This window comes from Periophthalmus magnuspinnatus, chromosome 9, assembly GCF_009829125.3.
Source record: "Periophthalmus magnuspinnatus isolate fPerMag1 chromosome 9, fPerMag1.2.pri, whole genome shotgun sequence".
NCBI lineage: Eukaryota > Metazoa > Chordata > Actinopteri > Gobiiformes > Gobiidae > Periophthalmus > Periophthalmus magnuspinnatus.
The window spans coordinates 13144352-13162583 of record NC_047134.1 but is presented as its reverse complement, the minus strand read 5'-3'; the positions used below and the strand labels follow the sequence as shown (position 1 = coordinate 13162583).

The window sequence follows — 18232 nt, the reverse complement described above, 5'->3', positions numbered from 1 at the left end:
CCTTTGTTTTCTTTAAGGGTTCTATGGATATATATAGTCTCATGAGGAGCCTCCTGGTAGAGGCTCAGTGTCGTCTGGGTAGAGCTCTGAAGCCTGAGCCAGTCGAAATGTGGTTATATACTGTGCCATAGTGTTATTACCAAGCTACTACACAGGATTCACAACTCATGTTGATATAATCATATGAACAATAAAAGTATTTAAACAGTGGTTTAAAGATATTATGCACAAGTAAAAAATGTTCACACTGTAAATATTAAACATAGTCTAAATGTGACAGACATACTCTCACTGGATCCCTTTAACAGTGGTTTCAGAATTATTTCAATGATGTGGCAGTTGAGAGTCACCGTAATACAATATTAATTTAGCAAAATATATTCTTTACTAGACATATTGCTTCTGCAGTTTACAACCTGCAGGAAGAAGAGAAGGAAAGTATACCAATATAACACACCAGGGTGCAGTGTGTGCTTTCAAACTGGAAATCAAACCAACTGCTACCTACTTTTAGTAGTGTCCAGATGTTTACAACAGGTTGTGAGAAAAACTTTAGGGGTAATTTATGTGTCGCAATAGCACTTGATTTTGGATTCAAATTACGTTTCGCTCACACTGGTCCTGACACTCAATTCAGATTTTTTATTTTTTTTTCTAACTTGGATTTTTTTTTTTTTTCTTTTTTTTTTGAGAGGTAGTTCACATTCCAAATAAAATGTGACTCAGGTCGGTTTTCATGTATGAATCCAACAGCCCTGAAGTGTCCTGATGTGCAGAAGAGGGCAGGCCAAAACCAGAAGTCTGACTGTGTCACATTACAAGAAAGTCTATTAGAGAGAGAGCACCTTTTTTCAATACAATAAACTGATGCAAAAAAAAGAGTTTTCTTTTGCTGATACATGTGGGAACGTGGCACCTAATGTTTCAGAGCTGTAGAAATCAGATAGGCCAGGTTCAAGTCTGATATGAAAGTGGCTCGGTCACATTTGGAAAATCTGATTCAGCCTGTTCACGCTGACATACAAAATCAAAATACTCAAGTAAAAAGTAAAAATATCACATGAAAAAATCAACTTAAGTAAAAGTATTAAAGTATCGGTTTTAAAATGTACTTAAAAACTACATTAAAAGTAATTTTGATAAAGATTTGTAATAAAATTTGTTCAGCATAAACTACTGAATTGATAGTTGCATTTTTGTTGTTTTTATTTGTATTTTTTTCAGCAACTGTCAAACAATCATAAAAAATGCTTACTTTTCCGTCTTGTTCAAAAATGTAGTGGAGTAAAAAGTACATACCTGATCTCAAATGTACTGAAGTAAAAGTAAAAAATATCCACTTAAAAACTGGCTTAAGTAAAGTACAGATACCCAACAATTGTAGTAAAATACAATATTTTACTACTTTTACTTGGTTCCACCACTGGTGACCCATTTAAAGCTGTGCATGATTTACTGGGTTTGCATTGCAATATGTCAATATGCAGTGACCTGGACACAACAGCTTCTCAGCATATGCTATTGATCATCAGGGTTGTCCAGCCTGAAGACTATATGAGAGTCCAGGGGCATCATTATCTTCACAAAAGCATATTTGGGCCTGTTTGGAGAAAAAAAGGCAGATAAATGCAGGCTTACATGGGTCATGCCACAAAAGCAATTAGCCTGCAGTTTTCTTTTTAGGTTTGACCTAGAGTTTTTACTATGCCAAAAACGTCATAATAATCCCTAAAAGAATGAAATAGGCCTATAACATTAGGCTATACACCAAAATGGTAATAGACAGGAAGGCTTTAATTGCCAAGAGGGTCATAGACCAACAAGATGAATTCTCATGATATTTATGAGTTCACAAACTCACAAAAATGCATTTTGTCAGACTCCCACCATAGCAGTTGAGTTGGGGCCAACAGTGGGCTGGAAACTGGCCCCATCACAGGGCACCATTGTGGTATAGGTGGAGGCCAAAGGTGAGCAGCACCTGACATTTTGGATGGAATTTTGTATAGCCTGTTGATAATCAACGTTTTAACTTTTTTTTTCTCCAACTTTTCTTCACAAACTGCCATATAAAATATTTACCACAGGGAATATCCCACAAAACAGAGGAATAATTAGGAAACACGAACACTTGTGATATGCACTTTAAGTGTATGAATAACGTTGGCTGAAGCATGAACATCAAATGTGGCCCCTCCGGAGTACGGAGTGACGTCACTGCGGAGGATGCTGCCGTGACGTTGTCAGTTCAATACCGACACCGATAGAAGAGGGAGGGGGCGGGTGCAACAGCCAGATGTGGAGCGGACTGGGGGGCGGGGTGCAGTGGGGTTTGTGGATAGGTGGATCAATGCGCCACCAGCCCAGAACTGGAGAAAGAGCCTATTCGTACAGAGCATAGGGTACCAATTGTTGTCCATTTAAAAGGGCTGAAAATTAGACGTGTTTGATAGATTTTGTGTAGAATAGTCTGGAGGAGAGAGGAGAGTGGGGGTGTAGCCTTTGAGCCTATGGTAATAAGAGAGAGAGGCACCGCGCGGCTGAGGGTGGATAGTGTAATGCTGAGCTACAGCTTACTGGCAAAACGAAGGTTGTCTTTTCAGCTGAGAGCCAGCAGCGTCTTCTCCACCCTTCCTCCATGGTGCTTCTGTGATTAACACATAGCTGCCTACAGCCACTGGACCTTGCGCCTCTAGTGACGCTCCATCCTCAGCCTACGCGCTCAAAGAGACAGCCGCGTCAAAGGAGCTGGTGTCTGTCCGTGCCATGTGCCGAGCTACACGGATGTGTGAATTCATGCGGTGACAGCGGAGGGGAATGGAGAAGTTGCCATCAAATTCCTGCAGACGCACCGACGGTGGCAGCGGAGAGCCTGTCAACTGAAGATCAGCGGCCAACGCAACACAGCCGGTTATAACAGGGCGCCAAGGAACGAAATCAGTGGTCAGGTGTCACCTTCCATTTCAACCACAACGATGGGGTAAGTGTCATGATTAGCTCCGCATGCGTTCGCTTTACTCTGTATTCACATCAGCTGCGGCCGCCTCACCAACATCAACTTCCCTGTCATGAAAACCACATCAAGCGTAACCCAGCAAAAATACGACTATGCGACAAAAATGCCTAATAAAGCCAAGGTGAGGTCAAAGAGGCCATTTAAATGTGTAAAGTAGCTATATTAGCCTATCGTAGGTCTATTTTTTCCAGCCTATCTGCATAAACATTTTGTTCTAAAGCCTTTCAGGCCCATTTCAATGCAGCATGAAGTTTCTTAATATGAAACTTTTATAATCACATTTGATCTAAAGTGAACATATGCTGTAGGCCTGTATCTATTTTAATATGGGCTATTACAAAATAACTTAAAATGCTCTGGCAGAAATATGACCCTGTTTTTGCTGGGTCCCTGTCTCTCTGTTTACTCCCACCTACTCATATAGACAGTTATGTAATTCTGAATGATGGCATGTGCACAGCAGCAGCCTTTCTACAGTTAAACAATATGAGTCTGTGGGTCTGCTGCAATGTACATGCTGTTCTGGGTCTGCAGGATAAAATAACAGTGATGGTCAATGCCTATAGCTTCTGTATACAAGCAGGTTATGACACTGTGGTTAATGTCAGCTTACACATCCCCCACCGATCATCTAAAGACCTCTGCTGGTGTGTGTCCCTTGAGATCAGCAGCCCCTTCCCTCCAACACTTGTGTACTCAAATTGACTGCACAGCATGGTTCAGTCTTTAGCTAAAACTTGAACATTAACTATTCACATCTCACAGTGGACTTCAACTGAAGACGCCCACTCTGCCCTCCTACAACACGGGCATCATTCACCATCACCACACTCCCACTCAGCTCTCCACTGCTGACCAAATTTTCATTACATAACTAACTCAATGACTATGGACAATGGACTTAATTGTTATCTTTAAAACAATATATTACAAACGATGTATCTTGTAAGCTACATAGAGCGACTTAGGAAAGTTTGAATGTGTGATATCCAGCAGTAGATAAGGTCCTATTACACCACTCAGCTCTAATGGTTATAGCAGAGATCTGGAGATGCCTATCACATAACTGGTGTGCGCACACTTCCTGGGGCAAATACAATTAATGTTCACTTGGCTTTGTCTCTGTTAGACTTTCATTTTGTTATTTGGAGCCACAATGCTGCTCTCTTCAACTTATGGTCCAGCTCACAATGAAGAGATGATAAAGGGTTCCCTGTAATTGGTTTGCCAGGAATGATCCAGCATGGCATTAAACTCATTATTCAATCTGAAAGGTCTTATTACAAAAAATATTTTGTCATCTGCTTGTCTGGAGATAGATAAGTTTTAAGGGCAAGGCCAGTGATACGTTATTAATAGTCCAAAAACAAAGAAATAACATCTCCACAGAGATTCTTCACAAAAAAGTTGCTTTATGCAGCAGCACTTTTTAAGACGTCCAACACTGACCGATGACCCCAGATATCTTTAAAAATGTGTAACAGTTTTAACTCTTTACACAGTTAACAGCTTATGATAAAATTCCTTATCAAACTGCTTTAAAGCCATATTTTGTATTATTAAGGTTACCTCTTCTGCTCATGTCACAGTGTCCCTTCATGCATAACATCTCCTCCAACTGTGCTCCTTCACTGAAAAACTCAACTGTCCTCAACTGCCTACTGGCTTAATGATTGTGTTCCATCAAAATCTGAAGACATGTTCATAGTCTTTGGTAATTGGTGTTGTTAGTGTCACTCTAGACAAAGATTGTCCAAAAAATAATACCCACTTACTAATTGGTACTAAAACCAGTATTGTAGGTAATATATTGAAGTATCAATAAAAAGTAGTAATAGTTTAAAATGGTTTTGTTCTATTTCAGGGCCATTATTAAACTACATAGTAATATTGAAGAAACTACTAATACTGTGTTGAAAACTATACGCTCTATTGTATAATAGATATTATGAATGAGTTTGACATTTTAGTATAATGACAACACTATTCCAGGCTGTTTACTATTGTTAAACCATCACCTGAACCAAGAATAAGCCACCAATCTCCATGTATTAATCACACCAAAAAAATATGTTCTTTTTTTATTGATTCAATGCATGTTTGAACCAAATCCCCCTGATATTGTGATTCAGGGTCCCTGCGCTGCCCTCACAAAGTTCATTTGTAGGAGGAGATGTGTTATTTTTTAAAATCAGTGGGCGTCATTTTGGACCTGGCATCACATATTAAAATGAAAGCATAGCAACAAAAACTATTTGGTACCCTTGTAATTATTCAAGAAATCACACAAATATCTGCCACAGCACCATCAAATTATGTAATAAAAATGTAGCCACTTGCCAAGAGGTGGTTGCGTGGATCGGACAGGCTGCGGATGACATCAAGTGACTCACAGTTTTGCCACTTACACTGTTGTCCATGATCATTTCTACACACCACAACCTATTCCCAAAGCATCCCAGATTCTTACTCCGGCTCCCTGTATATCTCTCATTTATTCCTCCCGTTTGACCAAGTGCCTCATCCTGTCTGACTTCGTCCTCACTGTCTACCCGTTCTTTCTCTCCTAGTTAATCACACACAGGAGGGGTGCTGCTGCTGAATTTTAATATTCATTTATACAGCCGGCCTTTGATGTCCCCCATCACCCCCTCAGTGCAGTGTAAGCACTTTTCTATCTCCTGCTCTGCCAGCCCTGCCATCCCAGAATATCTCCCTGTGTGCACCCAGCTTTATAACTGTGTCTGCGTATTGACTGTAGATATAAACCGCAAGACTCAATAATATTTTGGGAGCCCTGTCAGAACAAGCTCAGGACCAATAGGCAGACGATGTGGTGTGCGGAAATGATCAGGAAAAAAGAGCCTCTGGAATCAGATTACTCAGTGGAATACGGTAAATTGAGAAAATGCTAATCTAGTCAAAGATCAATATGGAAGTCCAAGGTCATTTTGTTATGTGCTTTTATCTTAAATGCTTTAGTTTTACAGTTTATTGCTCTTATTTGTTTATTACTTAATGCTGTGTATTTTTTAGAATTTTGGTATTAAAATTGTAATTGCCCCAAACAAAAGATTGCTCTAGATGGTGCATAGGTCTGTTATTTTAATCTCCACTGCCAAAGTTTCCAGTTTACTCGTACTCGTACTCATATTGATAACTGAACAAACTCAAACCACAACTTTTTTGAAACCCCTCACTTACATTATTAAAATATAAAGTGGGTTTGCAGATCTCTGTCAAATGAAATGATGTTTGAAAGGCAAGACCATGCAGGTTGTGTGTTTGGTTGTAACTGTGGCTTACTGTCTATATTTAGCCTTTAGCCCCCTCTGTCTCTGCTGTGCTTCCCTTGGCGACCCTCTCCGAGCAGCAGACATTCCCATATCAGAACAGGCGACGTTGACTTTGACTGAAACACAACACAGGGGAACCAAAACTGCAAACTTTTTTTTTTTGTTTTAATTTGAAGGGAGTCTGCTTATTTGCTATGGGCTCAAGAAACGGTGTATCGATCCATTGACAGCTTCACTTGTGTTGGCGCAACTATGGAGCATGGAGAACTGGTCATACAGTTACCAGGAAAATCCAACGCCCCTGGTCCTTCTGGTTTTGGTGAAACATTGGTTTTAAGGCACAAAGAGGTTCACCACTTCTTTTTTGTGCCCTTCAGGGAGCAGCCCATCTACAGCACACGGGCGCATGTCTTCCAGATCGACCCAAACACCAAGAAGAACTGGCTGCCCACGAGTAAACACGCAGTCACCGTCTCCTACTTCTACGACAGCACCAGAAATGTCTACCGCATCATTAGCCTGGACGGTACTAAGGTGAGAGAATCCAGATGTTTTAAAACCCGATCATACATCAAAACCTCTTAGTTTTAATAGCCATATCATCTGCACGGTGTTAATGATGTTACTGAGGTTCAGACATTAGAAGAGCTCAGAGCTACAGCCAAAACCCCAGGCTCATATTTCACTGTTTATGTGCAAGGCGAATGTTCGTGTATGGCTGCATGACTATCAGAACTTTCAAGGTTTTATTATGAGATTCTTTTTTTCTTTATTATGTTCATAAAAATAATTTGATTTGACTTTTGAGTGTTGCTGTTGATGCAGACAAATAGCTCACTGGGTTCTCACTCTTTAAGCTGGATTCAACAACTACAATTTTACCTTTACAATTTAGATTTTGATGTTGTACCGTGTGTATTTATAAATGTTCTCCAGAAATGTTGTACTATTGGTCACTTTAAGACAAAATTACGATCAGATGGAGGGTTAACTCTTTCTCGCTGCTACAAGTCAACCTAATGCACGTGTTTTAGAGAATGCAGACACAGAGAGTGATCATTACTGAAGAAGAACAGTCATGTCTAGGAACTGAATCAAATACTCTTGTGCTTTGAGTGTTAAGAGTGCTAACCCCATGTGCTGCTCCACTGTACTGTTTAAACAAAGTATTGTCAAGTCTGGATGTAGTGTACTTGTCTTGCATTACAAAATGTACAATAGGACTTTACTCAACCCAATACTTTTCCATTGATTTCGATTTAAGAAATTCTCATAGCCACACCATGTATTAGTAAGCAGCTCATTTGAAGAGCAGAACTGAATTGGATTATATACACACATCTGTCACAGCACTATCTATTGAGTGCTTTTAGAGTGGCAGCCATTACACAACACAGATAATTGATTGTCCATTACTTTCTGCCTCATTATTTAACAAATCAAGATGCATTATGCAACAATTAGATGTCCTCTTTAAATAACTTGAATTGTCAATAGAACTGTTTATTGATTGTGATGATCATCATACATATCAAGATTTTATTTTCAACATAAACTAATTTGTGCTCAGAATTGCGAAAATAGTGTAATTTGCAACATTAAAGTGGCAACTCATTACAGTAAATATTTTTATATTAATAACTGTATGCTCATTTGACAAGTTAATTATTCCAATATTATTTTGGACAAGATCAATATCCAAATTACTCTACACTAGTTTACAGATAATAATTAACTATTAAGGAAAAGCCTTGTTACTCAATGCCCAATTATTTCAAAATAATTGTAATTTCTGTAATATAACCATGCAGTCCTCTACTAGTTATGATAAAAAATGTTCAGGAATGGTCCAATCATTTCCATTTTATGTGCTGTTTTTTTCAGTATTAAGTATTTAGTTTTGACTGTAGTTTTAGCATGGATTAGTGTTTGGGTTTCAATTTACAACCCTAATGTTAGTCTGGCTGTACTGTAGATGTACAGTAGACCTGATACCAAACACAAATCTGTCCAAACACTCAGTACTATTACTATTTATGTCACCCATGTGCAAGAAACTGGATAAATACGCTTCTTAATAATACACTGCCTCTTTCCACCAGGCAATAATCAACAGCACGATCAGCCCCAACATGACGTTCACCAAGACCTCACAGAAGTTTGGCCAGTGGGCGGACAGTCGTGCCAACACGGTCTATGGCCTGGGATTCTCCACAGAGCATCATCTATCCAAGGTACTGCCCACTTCCTGCCTCCCACAACTCCCACCAACACAATACAACACAATACAACACACACCAAGACACACAAGAGTTCTCCTCTGCATTTTATAAAGCAATGTGATCTATATGTGTGTTCAGGGAGTGGGAGGCTGTTTCTCTGCAGTATGATTAAGCCTCACTGTTGAACTAGGGAGAATAGCATCAGAATAATAAAAACACATTTAAAAATGGGGTTCAGGCACATCTGATACAGAAAGTCATTTGAGATGCTGAGTTATTATAAGAATGTTGGCCAATAAACTGAACTCTTTTCTCTAAATATTGTAAATCAGGAACAATATTTGGATTTTTAACATAATTTTAAAGAATTAGTCCAGGATAGAGAAGTATTGTAAAAGGACAAGTGTGTTTTTCTGTTGTACTGAATTCTATGCTTATTTGCTAACTTGATGCAGCACATTTAATTTACCCCTGAACCAAAATTTTCAGTCTGAAGGCAACAGCAGGGGATTTGTTCATGGGGCAGTTATGCCTTTAATTGGGCATGAAGGTCATTTGTATAAAGCCATTTGCTGCCATTTTAATCTTTTAGTTTATCCTTCACACATTACCACTGTTATGTAGGCCAACAACAACATTAGCCATGGATAGCTTCATAATTCTAATAACTTGAGCTCTCAATGATATCCACCTGCCCCTTGGTAATTACTGAGTCTGCTGTACTAAGGAACTTGGACTAAGTATTTCCTGTAAAGTATTTCCTATGAGTTTACAAAATTTACTTCAATAAATGCAGTGTAACTATAGAAATAACGCCACTGCATCACATGAGTAGAGCTATAGTATCCAGTTGCACTAATGTGAAATTGTATTGAACTAGTTTTGTAGATTATCTAATGCTTGACATATAAGAGGCTCCATACAAGTTCCTTCTTTGATTTCTCATTTGTTAAATTTCTGCACTAGTTCCTTCTCTGAGCTGGACTCGACTGGTAGAGCACACCCAAAACGGACTCTAGTTTATATTTACTGAAGCCACATCTCACCTTACAGCAAGGGGCGAATGTGTCCCAGCTCAGGACTAAAATAACAGCTTTAGCCCCTCACTGATTATAGAGATACATGTGACAAAGACAATAATGTTGTCTACGCATTGTTCTAATATTGTACAAATAGCCTAGTTACAGTTTAAGCATTATGAGCATTTTAAGTCACTTTAAAGGGCTGGGCAATGTACATCACATTGTGAGCTGGTTCCTGTGATGCTGATCTGATCTCATGATTCAATAATTATCCAAATGAGTGACAGGTGAATTTAACCAATAGCAGTGAAATATGTAGTTTCAGAAGCAGTGGCCTCTTAAAAAGATACAAACTACATACATTGTGATAAAATCTAAATCAGGATCTAGACTAGAAACAATTGTGCTATGATTTTGGGGACATATTGCCAATCCCCAAGTCACTGTTGTGTGTTTGTTTGTAGTTTGCTGAAAAGTTTGCAGAGTACAAAGAAGCAGCTCGACTTGCAAAAGAGAAGAGTCAAGAAAAGATGGAAATGGCAACATCTCCTTCGCAGGTAAAAAAAAAAAAAAATACAGTATTTTACATACACGTACACATTACATACACATACATTCAGATATATTAGGTAAATGGGTTCCTGAACAATATCCTGCAAGATGGCTTATGGCTTAAACATCCTTGTCCAGAGTTCAAAATACTCCACTCTGTGACCTCCTTAGGTGTCTGTACACAATGATTATACTCATGCTGATGATGATGATGATAAAATTGCTTTCATTTCATACAAGTGTCAAAACTAGCCACCATTGTTTTAACATTTTTTAACTGCTTCAATCCTCACTGAAAGTCATTGCACCCTCTGCTGGCATCTGTAGGATTTTGTATGCTTCTATAATACAGGATCTAATTTCTCTTTCATACTGTAGCATGCACCAACAGAGCTATATGCAAACCCATAGGAGATTAAATACTGCACTGATGAATGTGAGTGTGGAGCTGCTGCTACATTACTAGTCTTATCTGGTCGTTTTGTCCTCTGGCATTGTACAGACATTGTTCTGCGTTATTCCTAAGCCCTAAGTCCTAATGGACTTGTTTTATGTTTCAGACATAGCTAAATAATTTGCCTCTCGTATAACTGGGCTTGTATGGGACGTAAAGATAAGCATTGTGCTGGTTCTTCCTCCTATAACAAGCTGCTGCTTAATCACTATAAAATGTAGTCAGCATGTTTTTTTTCCCCTCAGAAATATGAACATAACAATCCTTTCTGCATTGATCATGTAAAACGAGTGTGATAACAAATGTGTGACAGTATAATAAAAGGTCACATGAGGTCATTTCATTGTAATCAGAAGAAAAAAAACTACACTGATTAACTATACATCTGTTAGGTTTATGAGTTTTCTAAATTGCCTCTATACATTTTTGTGTGTAGGAGTCTCCTGCGGGTGAGCTCACTTCACCTTTGACCCCTGTGACCCCTCCGATGGAAACCTTGAACGGCACAGATGAGATCTGTGACACCACTCCAAACTCGGACAGCCGCCCTGAGCCAGCGCAGAATGCTCTGGCTTTTGCACACAGGTAACATCCAAACGTCACCTCCAGCCCAATGACTGCTCTGCACTGTAGCTCGCAAAACTATTAATGTGCTTGATGCTTTCATTTGTTATTTTGTTTGGCAAATTGACATCACATCCACAAAAGGTGCTCTTTAGGTGTTTTTCTCTGTCTGTAGATGTTGTCTAGGTTCTCTTAGCAGTGTGTGAACTGCCTCTATTCATGGCTGCTCTCTCATTTCTTTTTTCTCTAGGAGGCAGTTTAAGGCCTGTCGCGTCTGCTCATACTGATAGGGATGTTGTTACACTTATGACTGATTCACAGTTTTAGTGCAAACAAAAGGGTTTAGCCACAAACTTAATGCAAACTTGCAGCCTGGTCAATCCCAGAAAGCTTGAGTGTGAAAGAAAGTGTTCTCCAATGTGATGGAGGGATGAGGGCAAAGCTGTAGAAAGACTGACCCTCAGGAGGCACCACCCGACTGGCACTACACTGACTGGCTGAGCATGATTATTCAAAAGATGCATAATTAACCAGATATGCAATTAAAGGTTCACTTTCAGAGTACATACTAATATGATCTGCCTCTGTTGAGATGTGCAGTATGTGGACGCACGCCATCTATACGCATGCGCATCCCTACTTTACTTTCTAAATGTTTGTGTCTTGTGAATGTTTTATAAATACATAGTTTTTTGTTCATTTCTGTTACCAGTTTATATATAATAACTCAGTTGTGTAAAGAGAATATTAACAGTGTTTGTGTAATGGACAAGCATAAATGGTTGCAAGGTTCAACATAATGTGTCCATGAAGCATTTTATATAAGACGTTTATGTAAAGCTGGGGAGTGGGTGGCACAGATACTGACAGACAAACAGTATGTGTCACAAAGTAGGCAGCGGGAACACCGGCGGAGAGAGACGCTGTCTGTACAAGTCACACTTAAACAGGGTTCAAACTGCACTGTGTCCTCAGGAAAAAATTTATTATGAACCAACACATGTATAAAGCCTTTTTTTCTGTGCAATTATCAAAACTGTATCTTCACCATATTTTTGGCTTGAATCTGATGAGGATGAGGCAGACGACCTTAGAATTTCTATATTTAGTAAATTTTTTGCAGCTCTTAATGGTGATGCTGTCTGAGTATTGTTGCTGGCAGAGCACTGTACACAGATGAGCGATGTGCAGAGGACACCCACTGCTCGCTGCAGCTTGTTGCTGATGTGTCTATTAATGCTGCATGCGTGGGAGACAGGGTTGACTCGCCATTTGAGAGAGGTGTGGATATACCAAGCAAAACCTGCTCTCTCTCAGGCAAAAAGAGCTGCATGTAGAACAGCAATATTTTATCATGAAGTATTCTTTCGTAATCAATATGTTGTTAAACTAATGCTTGCCCTGTGTCAGAAATGTGCATCCTTTAAAGTGATCTACTCTGAGATTTTGTTGTGTGAGATCTTAGCCTGAAATAAAACAGCTGTATCTACTTATATGTATTTGTGTTCATTATTTGGAATGGAGAGGCCAAGCGCTTCACCTGTGGGCACAGGTGAATGCCGAGAGTGAAGTGCAGAGATGGTTGATTACATATTCATAAACAGGGCTGCAGTGTGGGCAGCTGTGCGTAGGAGTGCAGAGCTCTAGACTCATTTATAACACTGTGTAGGCATGTTCTGCTTCTCAGTGTTACTGGTCAGGTCTGAGAAGACTGATGTCTCTTGGTTTCTGTGAATGGTGTTGTTGGAGGATGGAGGCGTATTTGGTTTTTAGAAATGCTTTGGAGATGAGCAGATTGAGAGCCAGTGTGGTACGTCAGAGAGACACCTTCCTCTAGTGCTGCCATGGCAACCACACAGGCTGCACTTTCTTAAAGGAACGGGACACTTACCTTATTGGACAGTGGTCAGGACCTCAGATCACCTCAGAGCATGTAGAAAAGCAGTCTGCTTTATACAAATGTTTAAGATGCAAAAAGCAGTCATAGACACAATGGATTGGTGGAGATTTATTTATTTCTGATGACGTGATGGCACGAATAGGTTACATTGTATTTTGCAATTAATCAAAATGCATATTTACATTAATACAATGTATCCAGTAACTGCTAATTAAGACAAAAAATATATACATTTTAATCTTAAAATATACACTCCTGATATACTATAATAAATTGTATACTAGAAGATAGAAAAATACATACTTAGATTTTATCATCATAAATTATAAAAACATTCTTATACAAATAATCAAACATACATTGAAAAAATGTAGTAACAACAATAAAATAACTGTTAAACTACAGGTATATGAGAACTAGGGAAATTACCAGCACTTACCGTTGTCTCTTCCATTCAGTACTTGCTTTCAAAAGGGATAGCATGTAGTGTCTCTTGTTGATCTATATCTCTTGTTTCTCTTGCCAAGTCTTGCCCAGTGGCTCTTGTTCATCTTTTTCTTTCTTCGTGTCTTTTGCTTCTCTCCGCTGCTCTCTGCTCCTCTCTGGGCTCCATGGGGTTTAAACACTGCCAGAGCTGAGTCTCTGTGACAGCATCAGCCTGCTATGTGTGTGACTGTGAGAGGACTTGTATATGTGCATGTGTAGGATGTACGGTCTCCCTCGTATGCGTCACACGTGAACACACACTCACCAACAGAGGGCGGCGGTTGTGTAAGGAGTGCGCTCACCGTGGGCGTCTGGAGTGAAATTGATATCTGGCAGAGTGGGTGTTATTACACTGTTAGCTGCACAGTGTGAGCGAGAGAGGGACAGAGCATCATTGTATTGGGTCACAATGAGCAGAGCCTTAGCTTAGCTTCTCTTTGAGCTGGAAGGGATCTCTGAAAAGTGTGTGGGAGTGGGCCCCCTCTTTTTCAAATGTGCTTGACTTGATGTCAGATGAAGTAAGACAGTAAGGGAGAGAAGCAATGTGAGCATTATGTAAACCAATTCAAAAAAATGCATCAGTTTTCACATGAAACATGATTTTGCTGGTGTTCCCTAAATACACAGAAGTCAAGCAATATTTACAATTGTGCCAGCCCCAAGGATAATTGGGAGTTGTATAGTTGTCTCAAGAATGGCATCAGGTATCTCTTTGAAAAATGCTAAATTGCCCTGATAAACTGCTAACTTTGGCCATGCTTGAAAGAGAAAAGCAGCAAATAGAGGCTTTGTAATGTTCAAACACTTTGACCACTACTCATTTTGTCTAAGGCACATCTCAAAATCTCTAACAGTCAATCAGTTCTCTTTATCTCTTTTTGCGAGTGGTTCATCCAGATTAGGCTCCAGACTGTCTATAATCTCAGATTACAACCTTTGAGGCAGACTGCAGATCGGGCAACTCCAGACAGAAGTGTTGACCTCCAGACTGAGTGTCCACTGCAGCCCTCTCATCTGGACCTAGTCACTTCACTTGTGTTTTAATGAGTGAGGAATCAGAATCAAAATGATCAATGATATTTTGGACAAAACAATGTTAAAGAAAGGGCAATTTTAAATTGATAAAGACATTCTATACCTAATTCAATGTAGAACATTACAGTGCATATAACATATCATAGAATTCAAGCACAATGAAAGATGAGTTCAAAAACATTTGGTTGTACTAATGGGTAAATGAGTTTTTAGGACTTGATTATTGACCTTGCCTCCCTCCCAAAAATATTGGATAATAACATATGCCCTCCAGTTCTCAATGACTGTACTCAATAAAAAACTCCTTCTGTTGACTGATGATTTTTTGCTTCCTATGTGATAATGTTTATATCCCCTCTGACCTATAGCCCTGCCATGACGAAGCACTGGGAAGCCGAACTGGAGGCGCTAAAGGGAAACAACGCTAAACTCACGGCTGCGCTGCTCGAGTCCACAGCCAACGTCAAACAGTGGAAGCAACAACTGGCCGCGTACCAGGAGGAGGCAGAGAGACTACACAAACGGGTGAGAGAGCTAGGGCCTTTGATACTGGGATTGAACATGTGAGATAAAATAACAAACAAGTCAAGAAATTATAAAGATCGCCTGTTTTAAACTATCAATCCAAGACAAATGATGTCTTGCCCAAAAACACAAGGGCAGTATGCGCTCCCAGCTTTAATTAAGTGGGGCATTATGCTCACTCACCTGCAGCTGCCCCAATAAAGCTGTTTAGTAAAGTTTTTTCAAATTATACTGTTGAGAGTTCAGTGAAATAACATTTTACTGGCATTACTTTTACTACATTTCTCTGTGTTGCATTTCCTGACAGGTAACAGAGCTTGAATGTCAAAGCAACCAAACACCTGTGATCAAATCCCAGAAGACTGAACTGAACCAAACCATAGAAGAATTAGAGGCCACACTAAGGGACAAAGAAGAGGTACGCCATATTATAAAATACACATGAGATCACCTTAACAGCCCCGTTTTACATGTCATGTTTTTTTTATTTTCTCAGGAAATGGAAAAGCTAAAAGAAGAACTTGAAAACATGAATGATCTTATGGAGCAGAAAGACACCCTCACTCAGAAACTCGAGGTGAGTTTTGAACAATAAATATTAGATGCAAAAATGTCTCACATAAAGCATCTTTGGCAATCTTTAAAAAGTGTTATGTTGATGAGAGAAACCGGAACGTGCTATGCAATCTCCTCATAGAAAGATTGCACCTACCTGGCCTCAAATTTAAGTCATAAAGTGATCCAAAGAAAAAATGAAGGGTATGTGGGTGTCTACTGTATGTTAAAATGAAATATAATTCCATGTTCCTTATTGTTTCGTGTCTCAGGAAACAGAGCTGCGCAGTCGAGTTCTGGAGGAGCAGTTGGCTGGAGCTGAGCAGCGATTGGAGGAGAACCAGGAAGAGCAGGAGAACTTCAGGAAGAGCCTGAGGACGCTGCTGGAGCTTCTGGACGGGAAGATCTTTGAGCTGACGGAGCTGAGAGACACTCTGGCACGACTCATAGAGGAGGCCAGCTAGAAAACTGCTGCCTAACACTATACAGACAGAAACAGCCATACGATTATACACATAAACCCTGGTAACTACCCCAAACACCTAAATACACTGCCCTGGTTCATATAGCGATTGAAATGGGTAGTACTTTGTTTTTTAATGAACATATAGGTAGCTTTAGACATCACCTCATTACTGCCTTCTCATTGGCTATAGGGTGGGTGTAACCATGATTTTAATTGATCTTGAATGTCACACTTGAACGTGGATGGCTGAGTTGGTTCACATTATTTCCTACAGAGATTTCATTTGAGAACTGTGCCTATGTGCCATCTGCTGTTTGTTTGGGAGAGCAGCACGACCGCTTACCCCGGTTTTCTTCCCCATCAAAGGGATTTGTCCCAAGTCAAAATGGAAATAATTGCAGTTAAAATTCAATGGACTGTACCAAAGCTGCAGAATCCTCCCAAATATTGTCATCTTGCAAGCAGATTCTGCAATCCAAAGTGACTTGACTTTACAAAGCGGAGTACTGGACAGTTTGAGAAGCCAGCCAGGAGGACACACGAAGCTGCTGGGAAGTAGTGTTTTGACATTACTAGACAAACTGTAATGTACATCTAATATGGAGTTTGACGGAGGCATTGGTCACATCACACATACATTTTCAAGTGGCATGCTGTAGATTTGACTATCCAGACGGCTTCCACAGCTATCACAGACGACTGAGCTGTCTTCCTGCCAAACTCAGTGTGGTGTGTTAAAAAAGAAAACAAAAAAACAAGGCCTTTTTGACATAATTTTAAAGTGTGCCTTGGAAGCACATGTAAGTGGACTTGTTTGTATATAATGTAGTGTGGCTGTGAAGTGTGTTTTTGTGCCGTCAAGACAAGATCAAGGCCTGTACTTTCACACACACTCCATGCACTGAGCAATATCGGACAAGCTCTCCTATATCTATCTAACACTATCAGGTATACTACTCAGCGAACTCATGTTGTAGATATTTCTTATTTAGGTTCCACTCAGATCTGACCCCTCGCCCTTCCTATCTATCGTCCAATTGAAAGTGTACTACTGTTGACCGCTATCCTGTGTGGCAGCCCCGAGCGGTCCAAGCGAATGTGAAGGGCTTAAAGAGCGTCATCTTTGCCTCCACACCGCCCAGATAATTCACACACGCGTACATACAATTGTACTTTTATTTCTTATTTGTTTTTTACACTGACTATAATTATAATATAGTGGACTAATACATCACTATCGGACACTTTTTACTCATGTTGTAAATGAATTGAGGAAAAATGGCAATTGTGTTAACTGGATTTAGCATTACATGTTTGTAATGACAATGTAAGGGCAAGATCTGTGTAAAAGTCCTTAACACAAATTTTCAGTGTTAACATTGGAATCAAGGTGAAAATCTGTAATTTTGTACTCACTCTCCTTGAATCCTAATTAAATGCCCCCTTGCCCTCATTTATGAGTTAAGCCCAATAAGCCTGAACAAGTCCAGTTTTTACTTTTTACTGACTATTAACTTATAAAAATACCTTAAAAATATTGTGGTATCCACTGTAAAATGTAAGCAACTGTAAGGGTGGCACATGTTTCCAGATGATAAAAAGATAAACAAAATGAAATGTTCTCACAATAAAATATTTATTCTTTAACAGTCGAATGGCAAAGATGGGATACCCTATTATAAATGCTCTTGTTAATGAATGCCTTTGTACAGTAGTGAATAAGCTTTTCATTCTCCTGTTTTGTAACTGATGGTATTCAATGTAGGTATCATTATTATTATTATTATGATTATGATTATTATTAATATTGTATTTAGAGGTATGAAAAGACTGCAATATTTTTGACTATTTAAAGTAATTTTGAACTATTTAAAGAGGTACCTCAGGCTATGATGATGTAAGATGGGTGGGACGTGCGTTTGCAGGTGAATGGACATAACGCTGGTGCTTCAGCCAAACTAAATTCTTTGTTGAGCTCAGACAAAGACAATGCCTACAATTGGGCTGTGTACGCTCTTCTGTGAACTATATGAAATGCTATGTTTTATATTCAAATACAAACCACAGAATTAAGTGTCAAGTTTGTAATGTCATTTTTCCTTTTTATTCTTTGCTTAGCAAGATTTGAATCCAGTGCAG

General features: G+C 39.4%; 1 protein-coding gene across 2 annotated transcripts; it reads left to right on the top strand.

Annotated features, from left to right (window-relative positions):
- The first annotated feature begins 2327 nt into the window (after window positions 1-2327).
- On the top strand, window positions 2328-18167 carry homer1b (homer scaffold protein 1b). 2 transcript variants are annotated; one of them, XM_033972868.2, is made up of 9 exons: window positions 2328-2980; window positions 6690-6846; window positions 8415-8546; window positions 10021-10113; window positions 10999-11147; window positions 14916-15072; window positions 15380-15490; window positions 15569-15649; window positions 15900-18167. In XM_033972868.2, exons 1-9 carry the CDS (start codon window positions 2976-2978, stop codon window positions 16089-16091), a joined length of 1077 nt encoding a protein of 358 aa, XP_033828759.1. In that variant the 5' UTR covers window positions 2328-2975; the 3' UTR covers window positions 16092-18167. The 2 variants fall into 2 exon arrangements, with proteins under 2 accessions (XP_033828759.1, XP_033828758.1); XM_033972867.2 differs by lacking the exon at window positions 2328-2980 and having other exon boundaries at window positions 6409-6846.
- Window positions 18168-18232: the final 65 nt, after the last annotated feature.

Excerpts from the sequence above, each read along its gene's own strand:
- homer1b (XM_033972867.2), top strand. The coding sequence starts at position 6,565 with ATGGAGCATGGAGAACTGGTCATACAGTTACCAGGAAAATCCAACGCC. Across the intron at positions 6,847-8,414 it reads TTAGCCTGGACGGTACTAAG|GCAATAATCAACAGCACGAT; the intron begins GTGAGAGAATCC and ends TCTTTCCACCAG. Across the intron at positions 8,547-10,020 it reads CAGAGCATCATCTATCCAAG|TTTGCTGAAAAGTTTGCAGA; the intron begins GTACTGCCCACT and ends GTTTGTTTGTAG.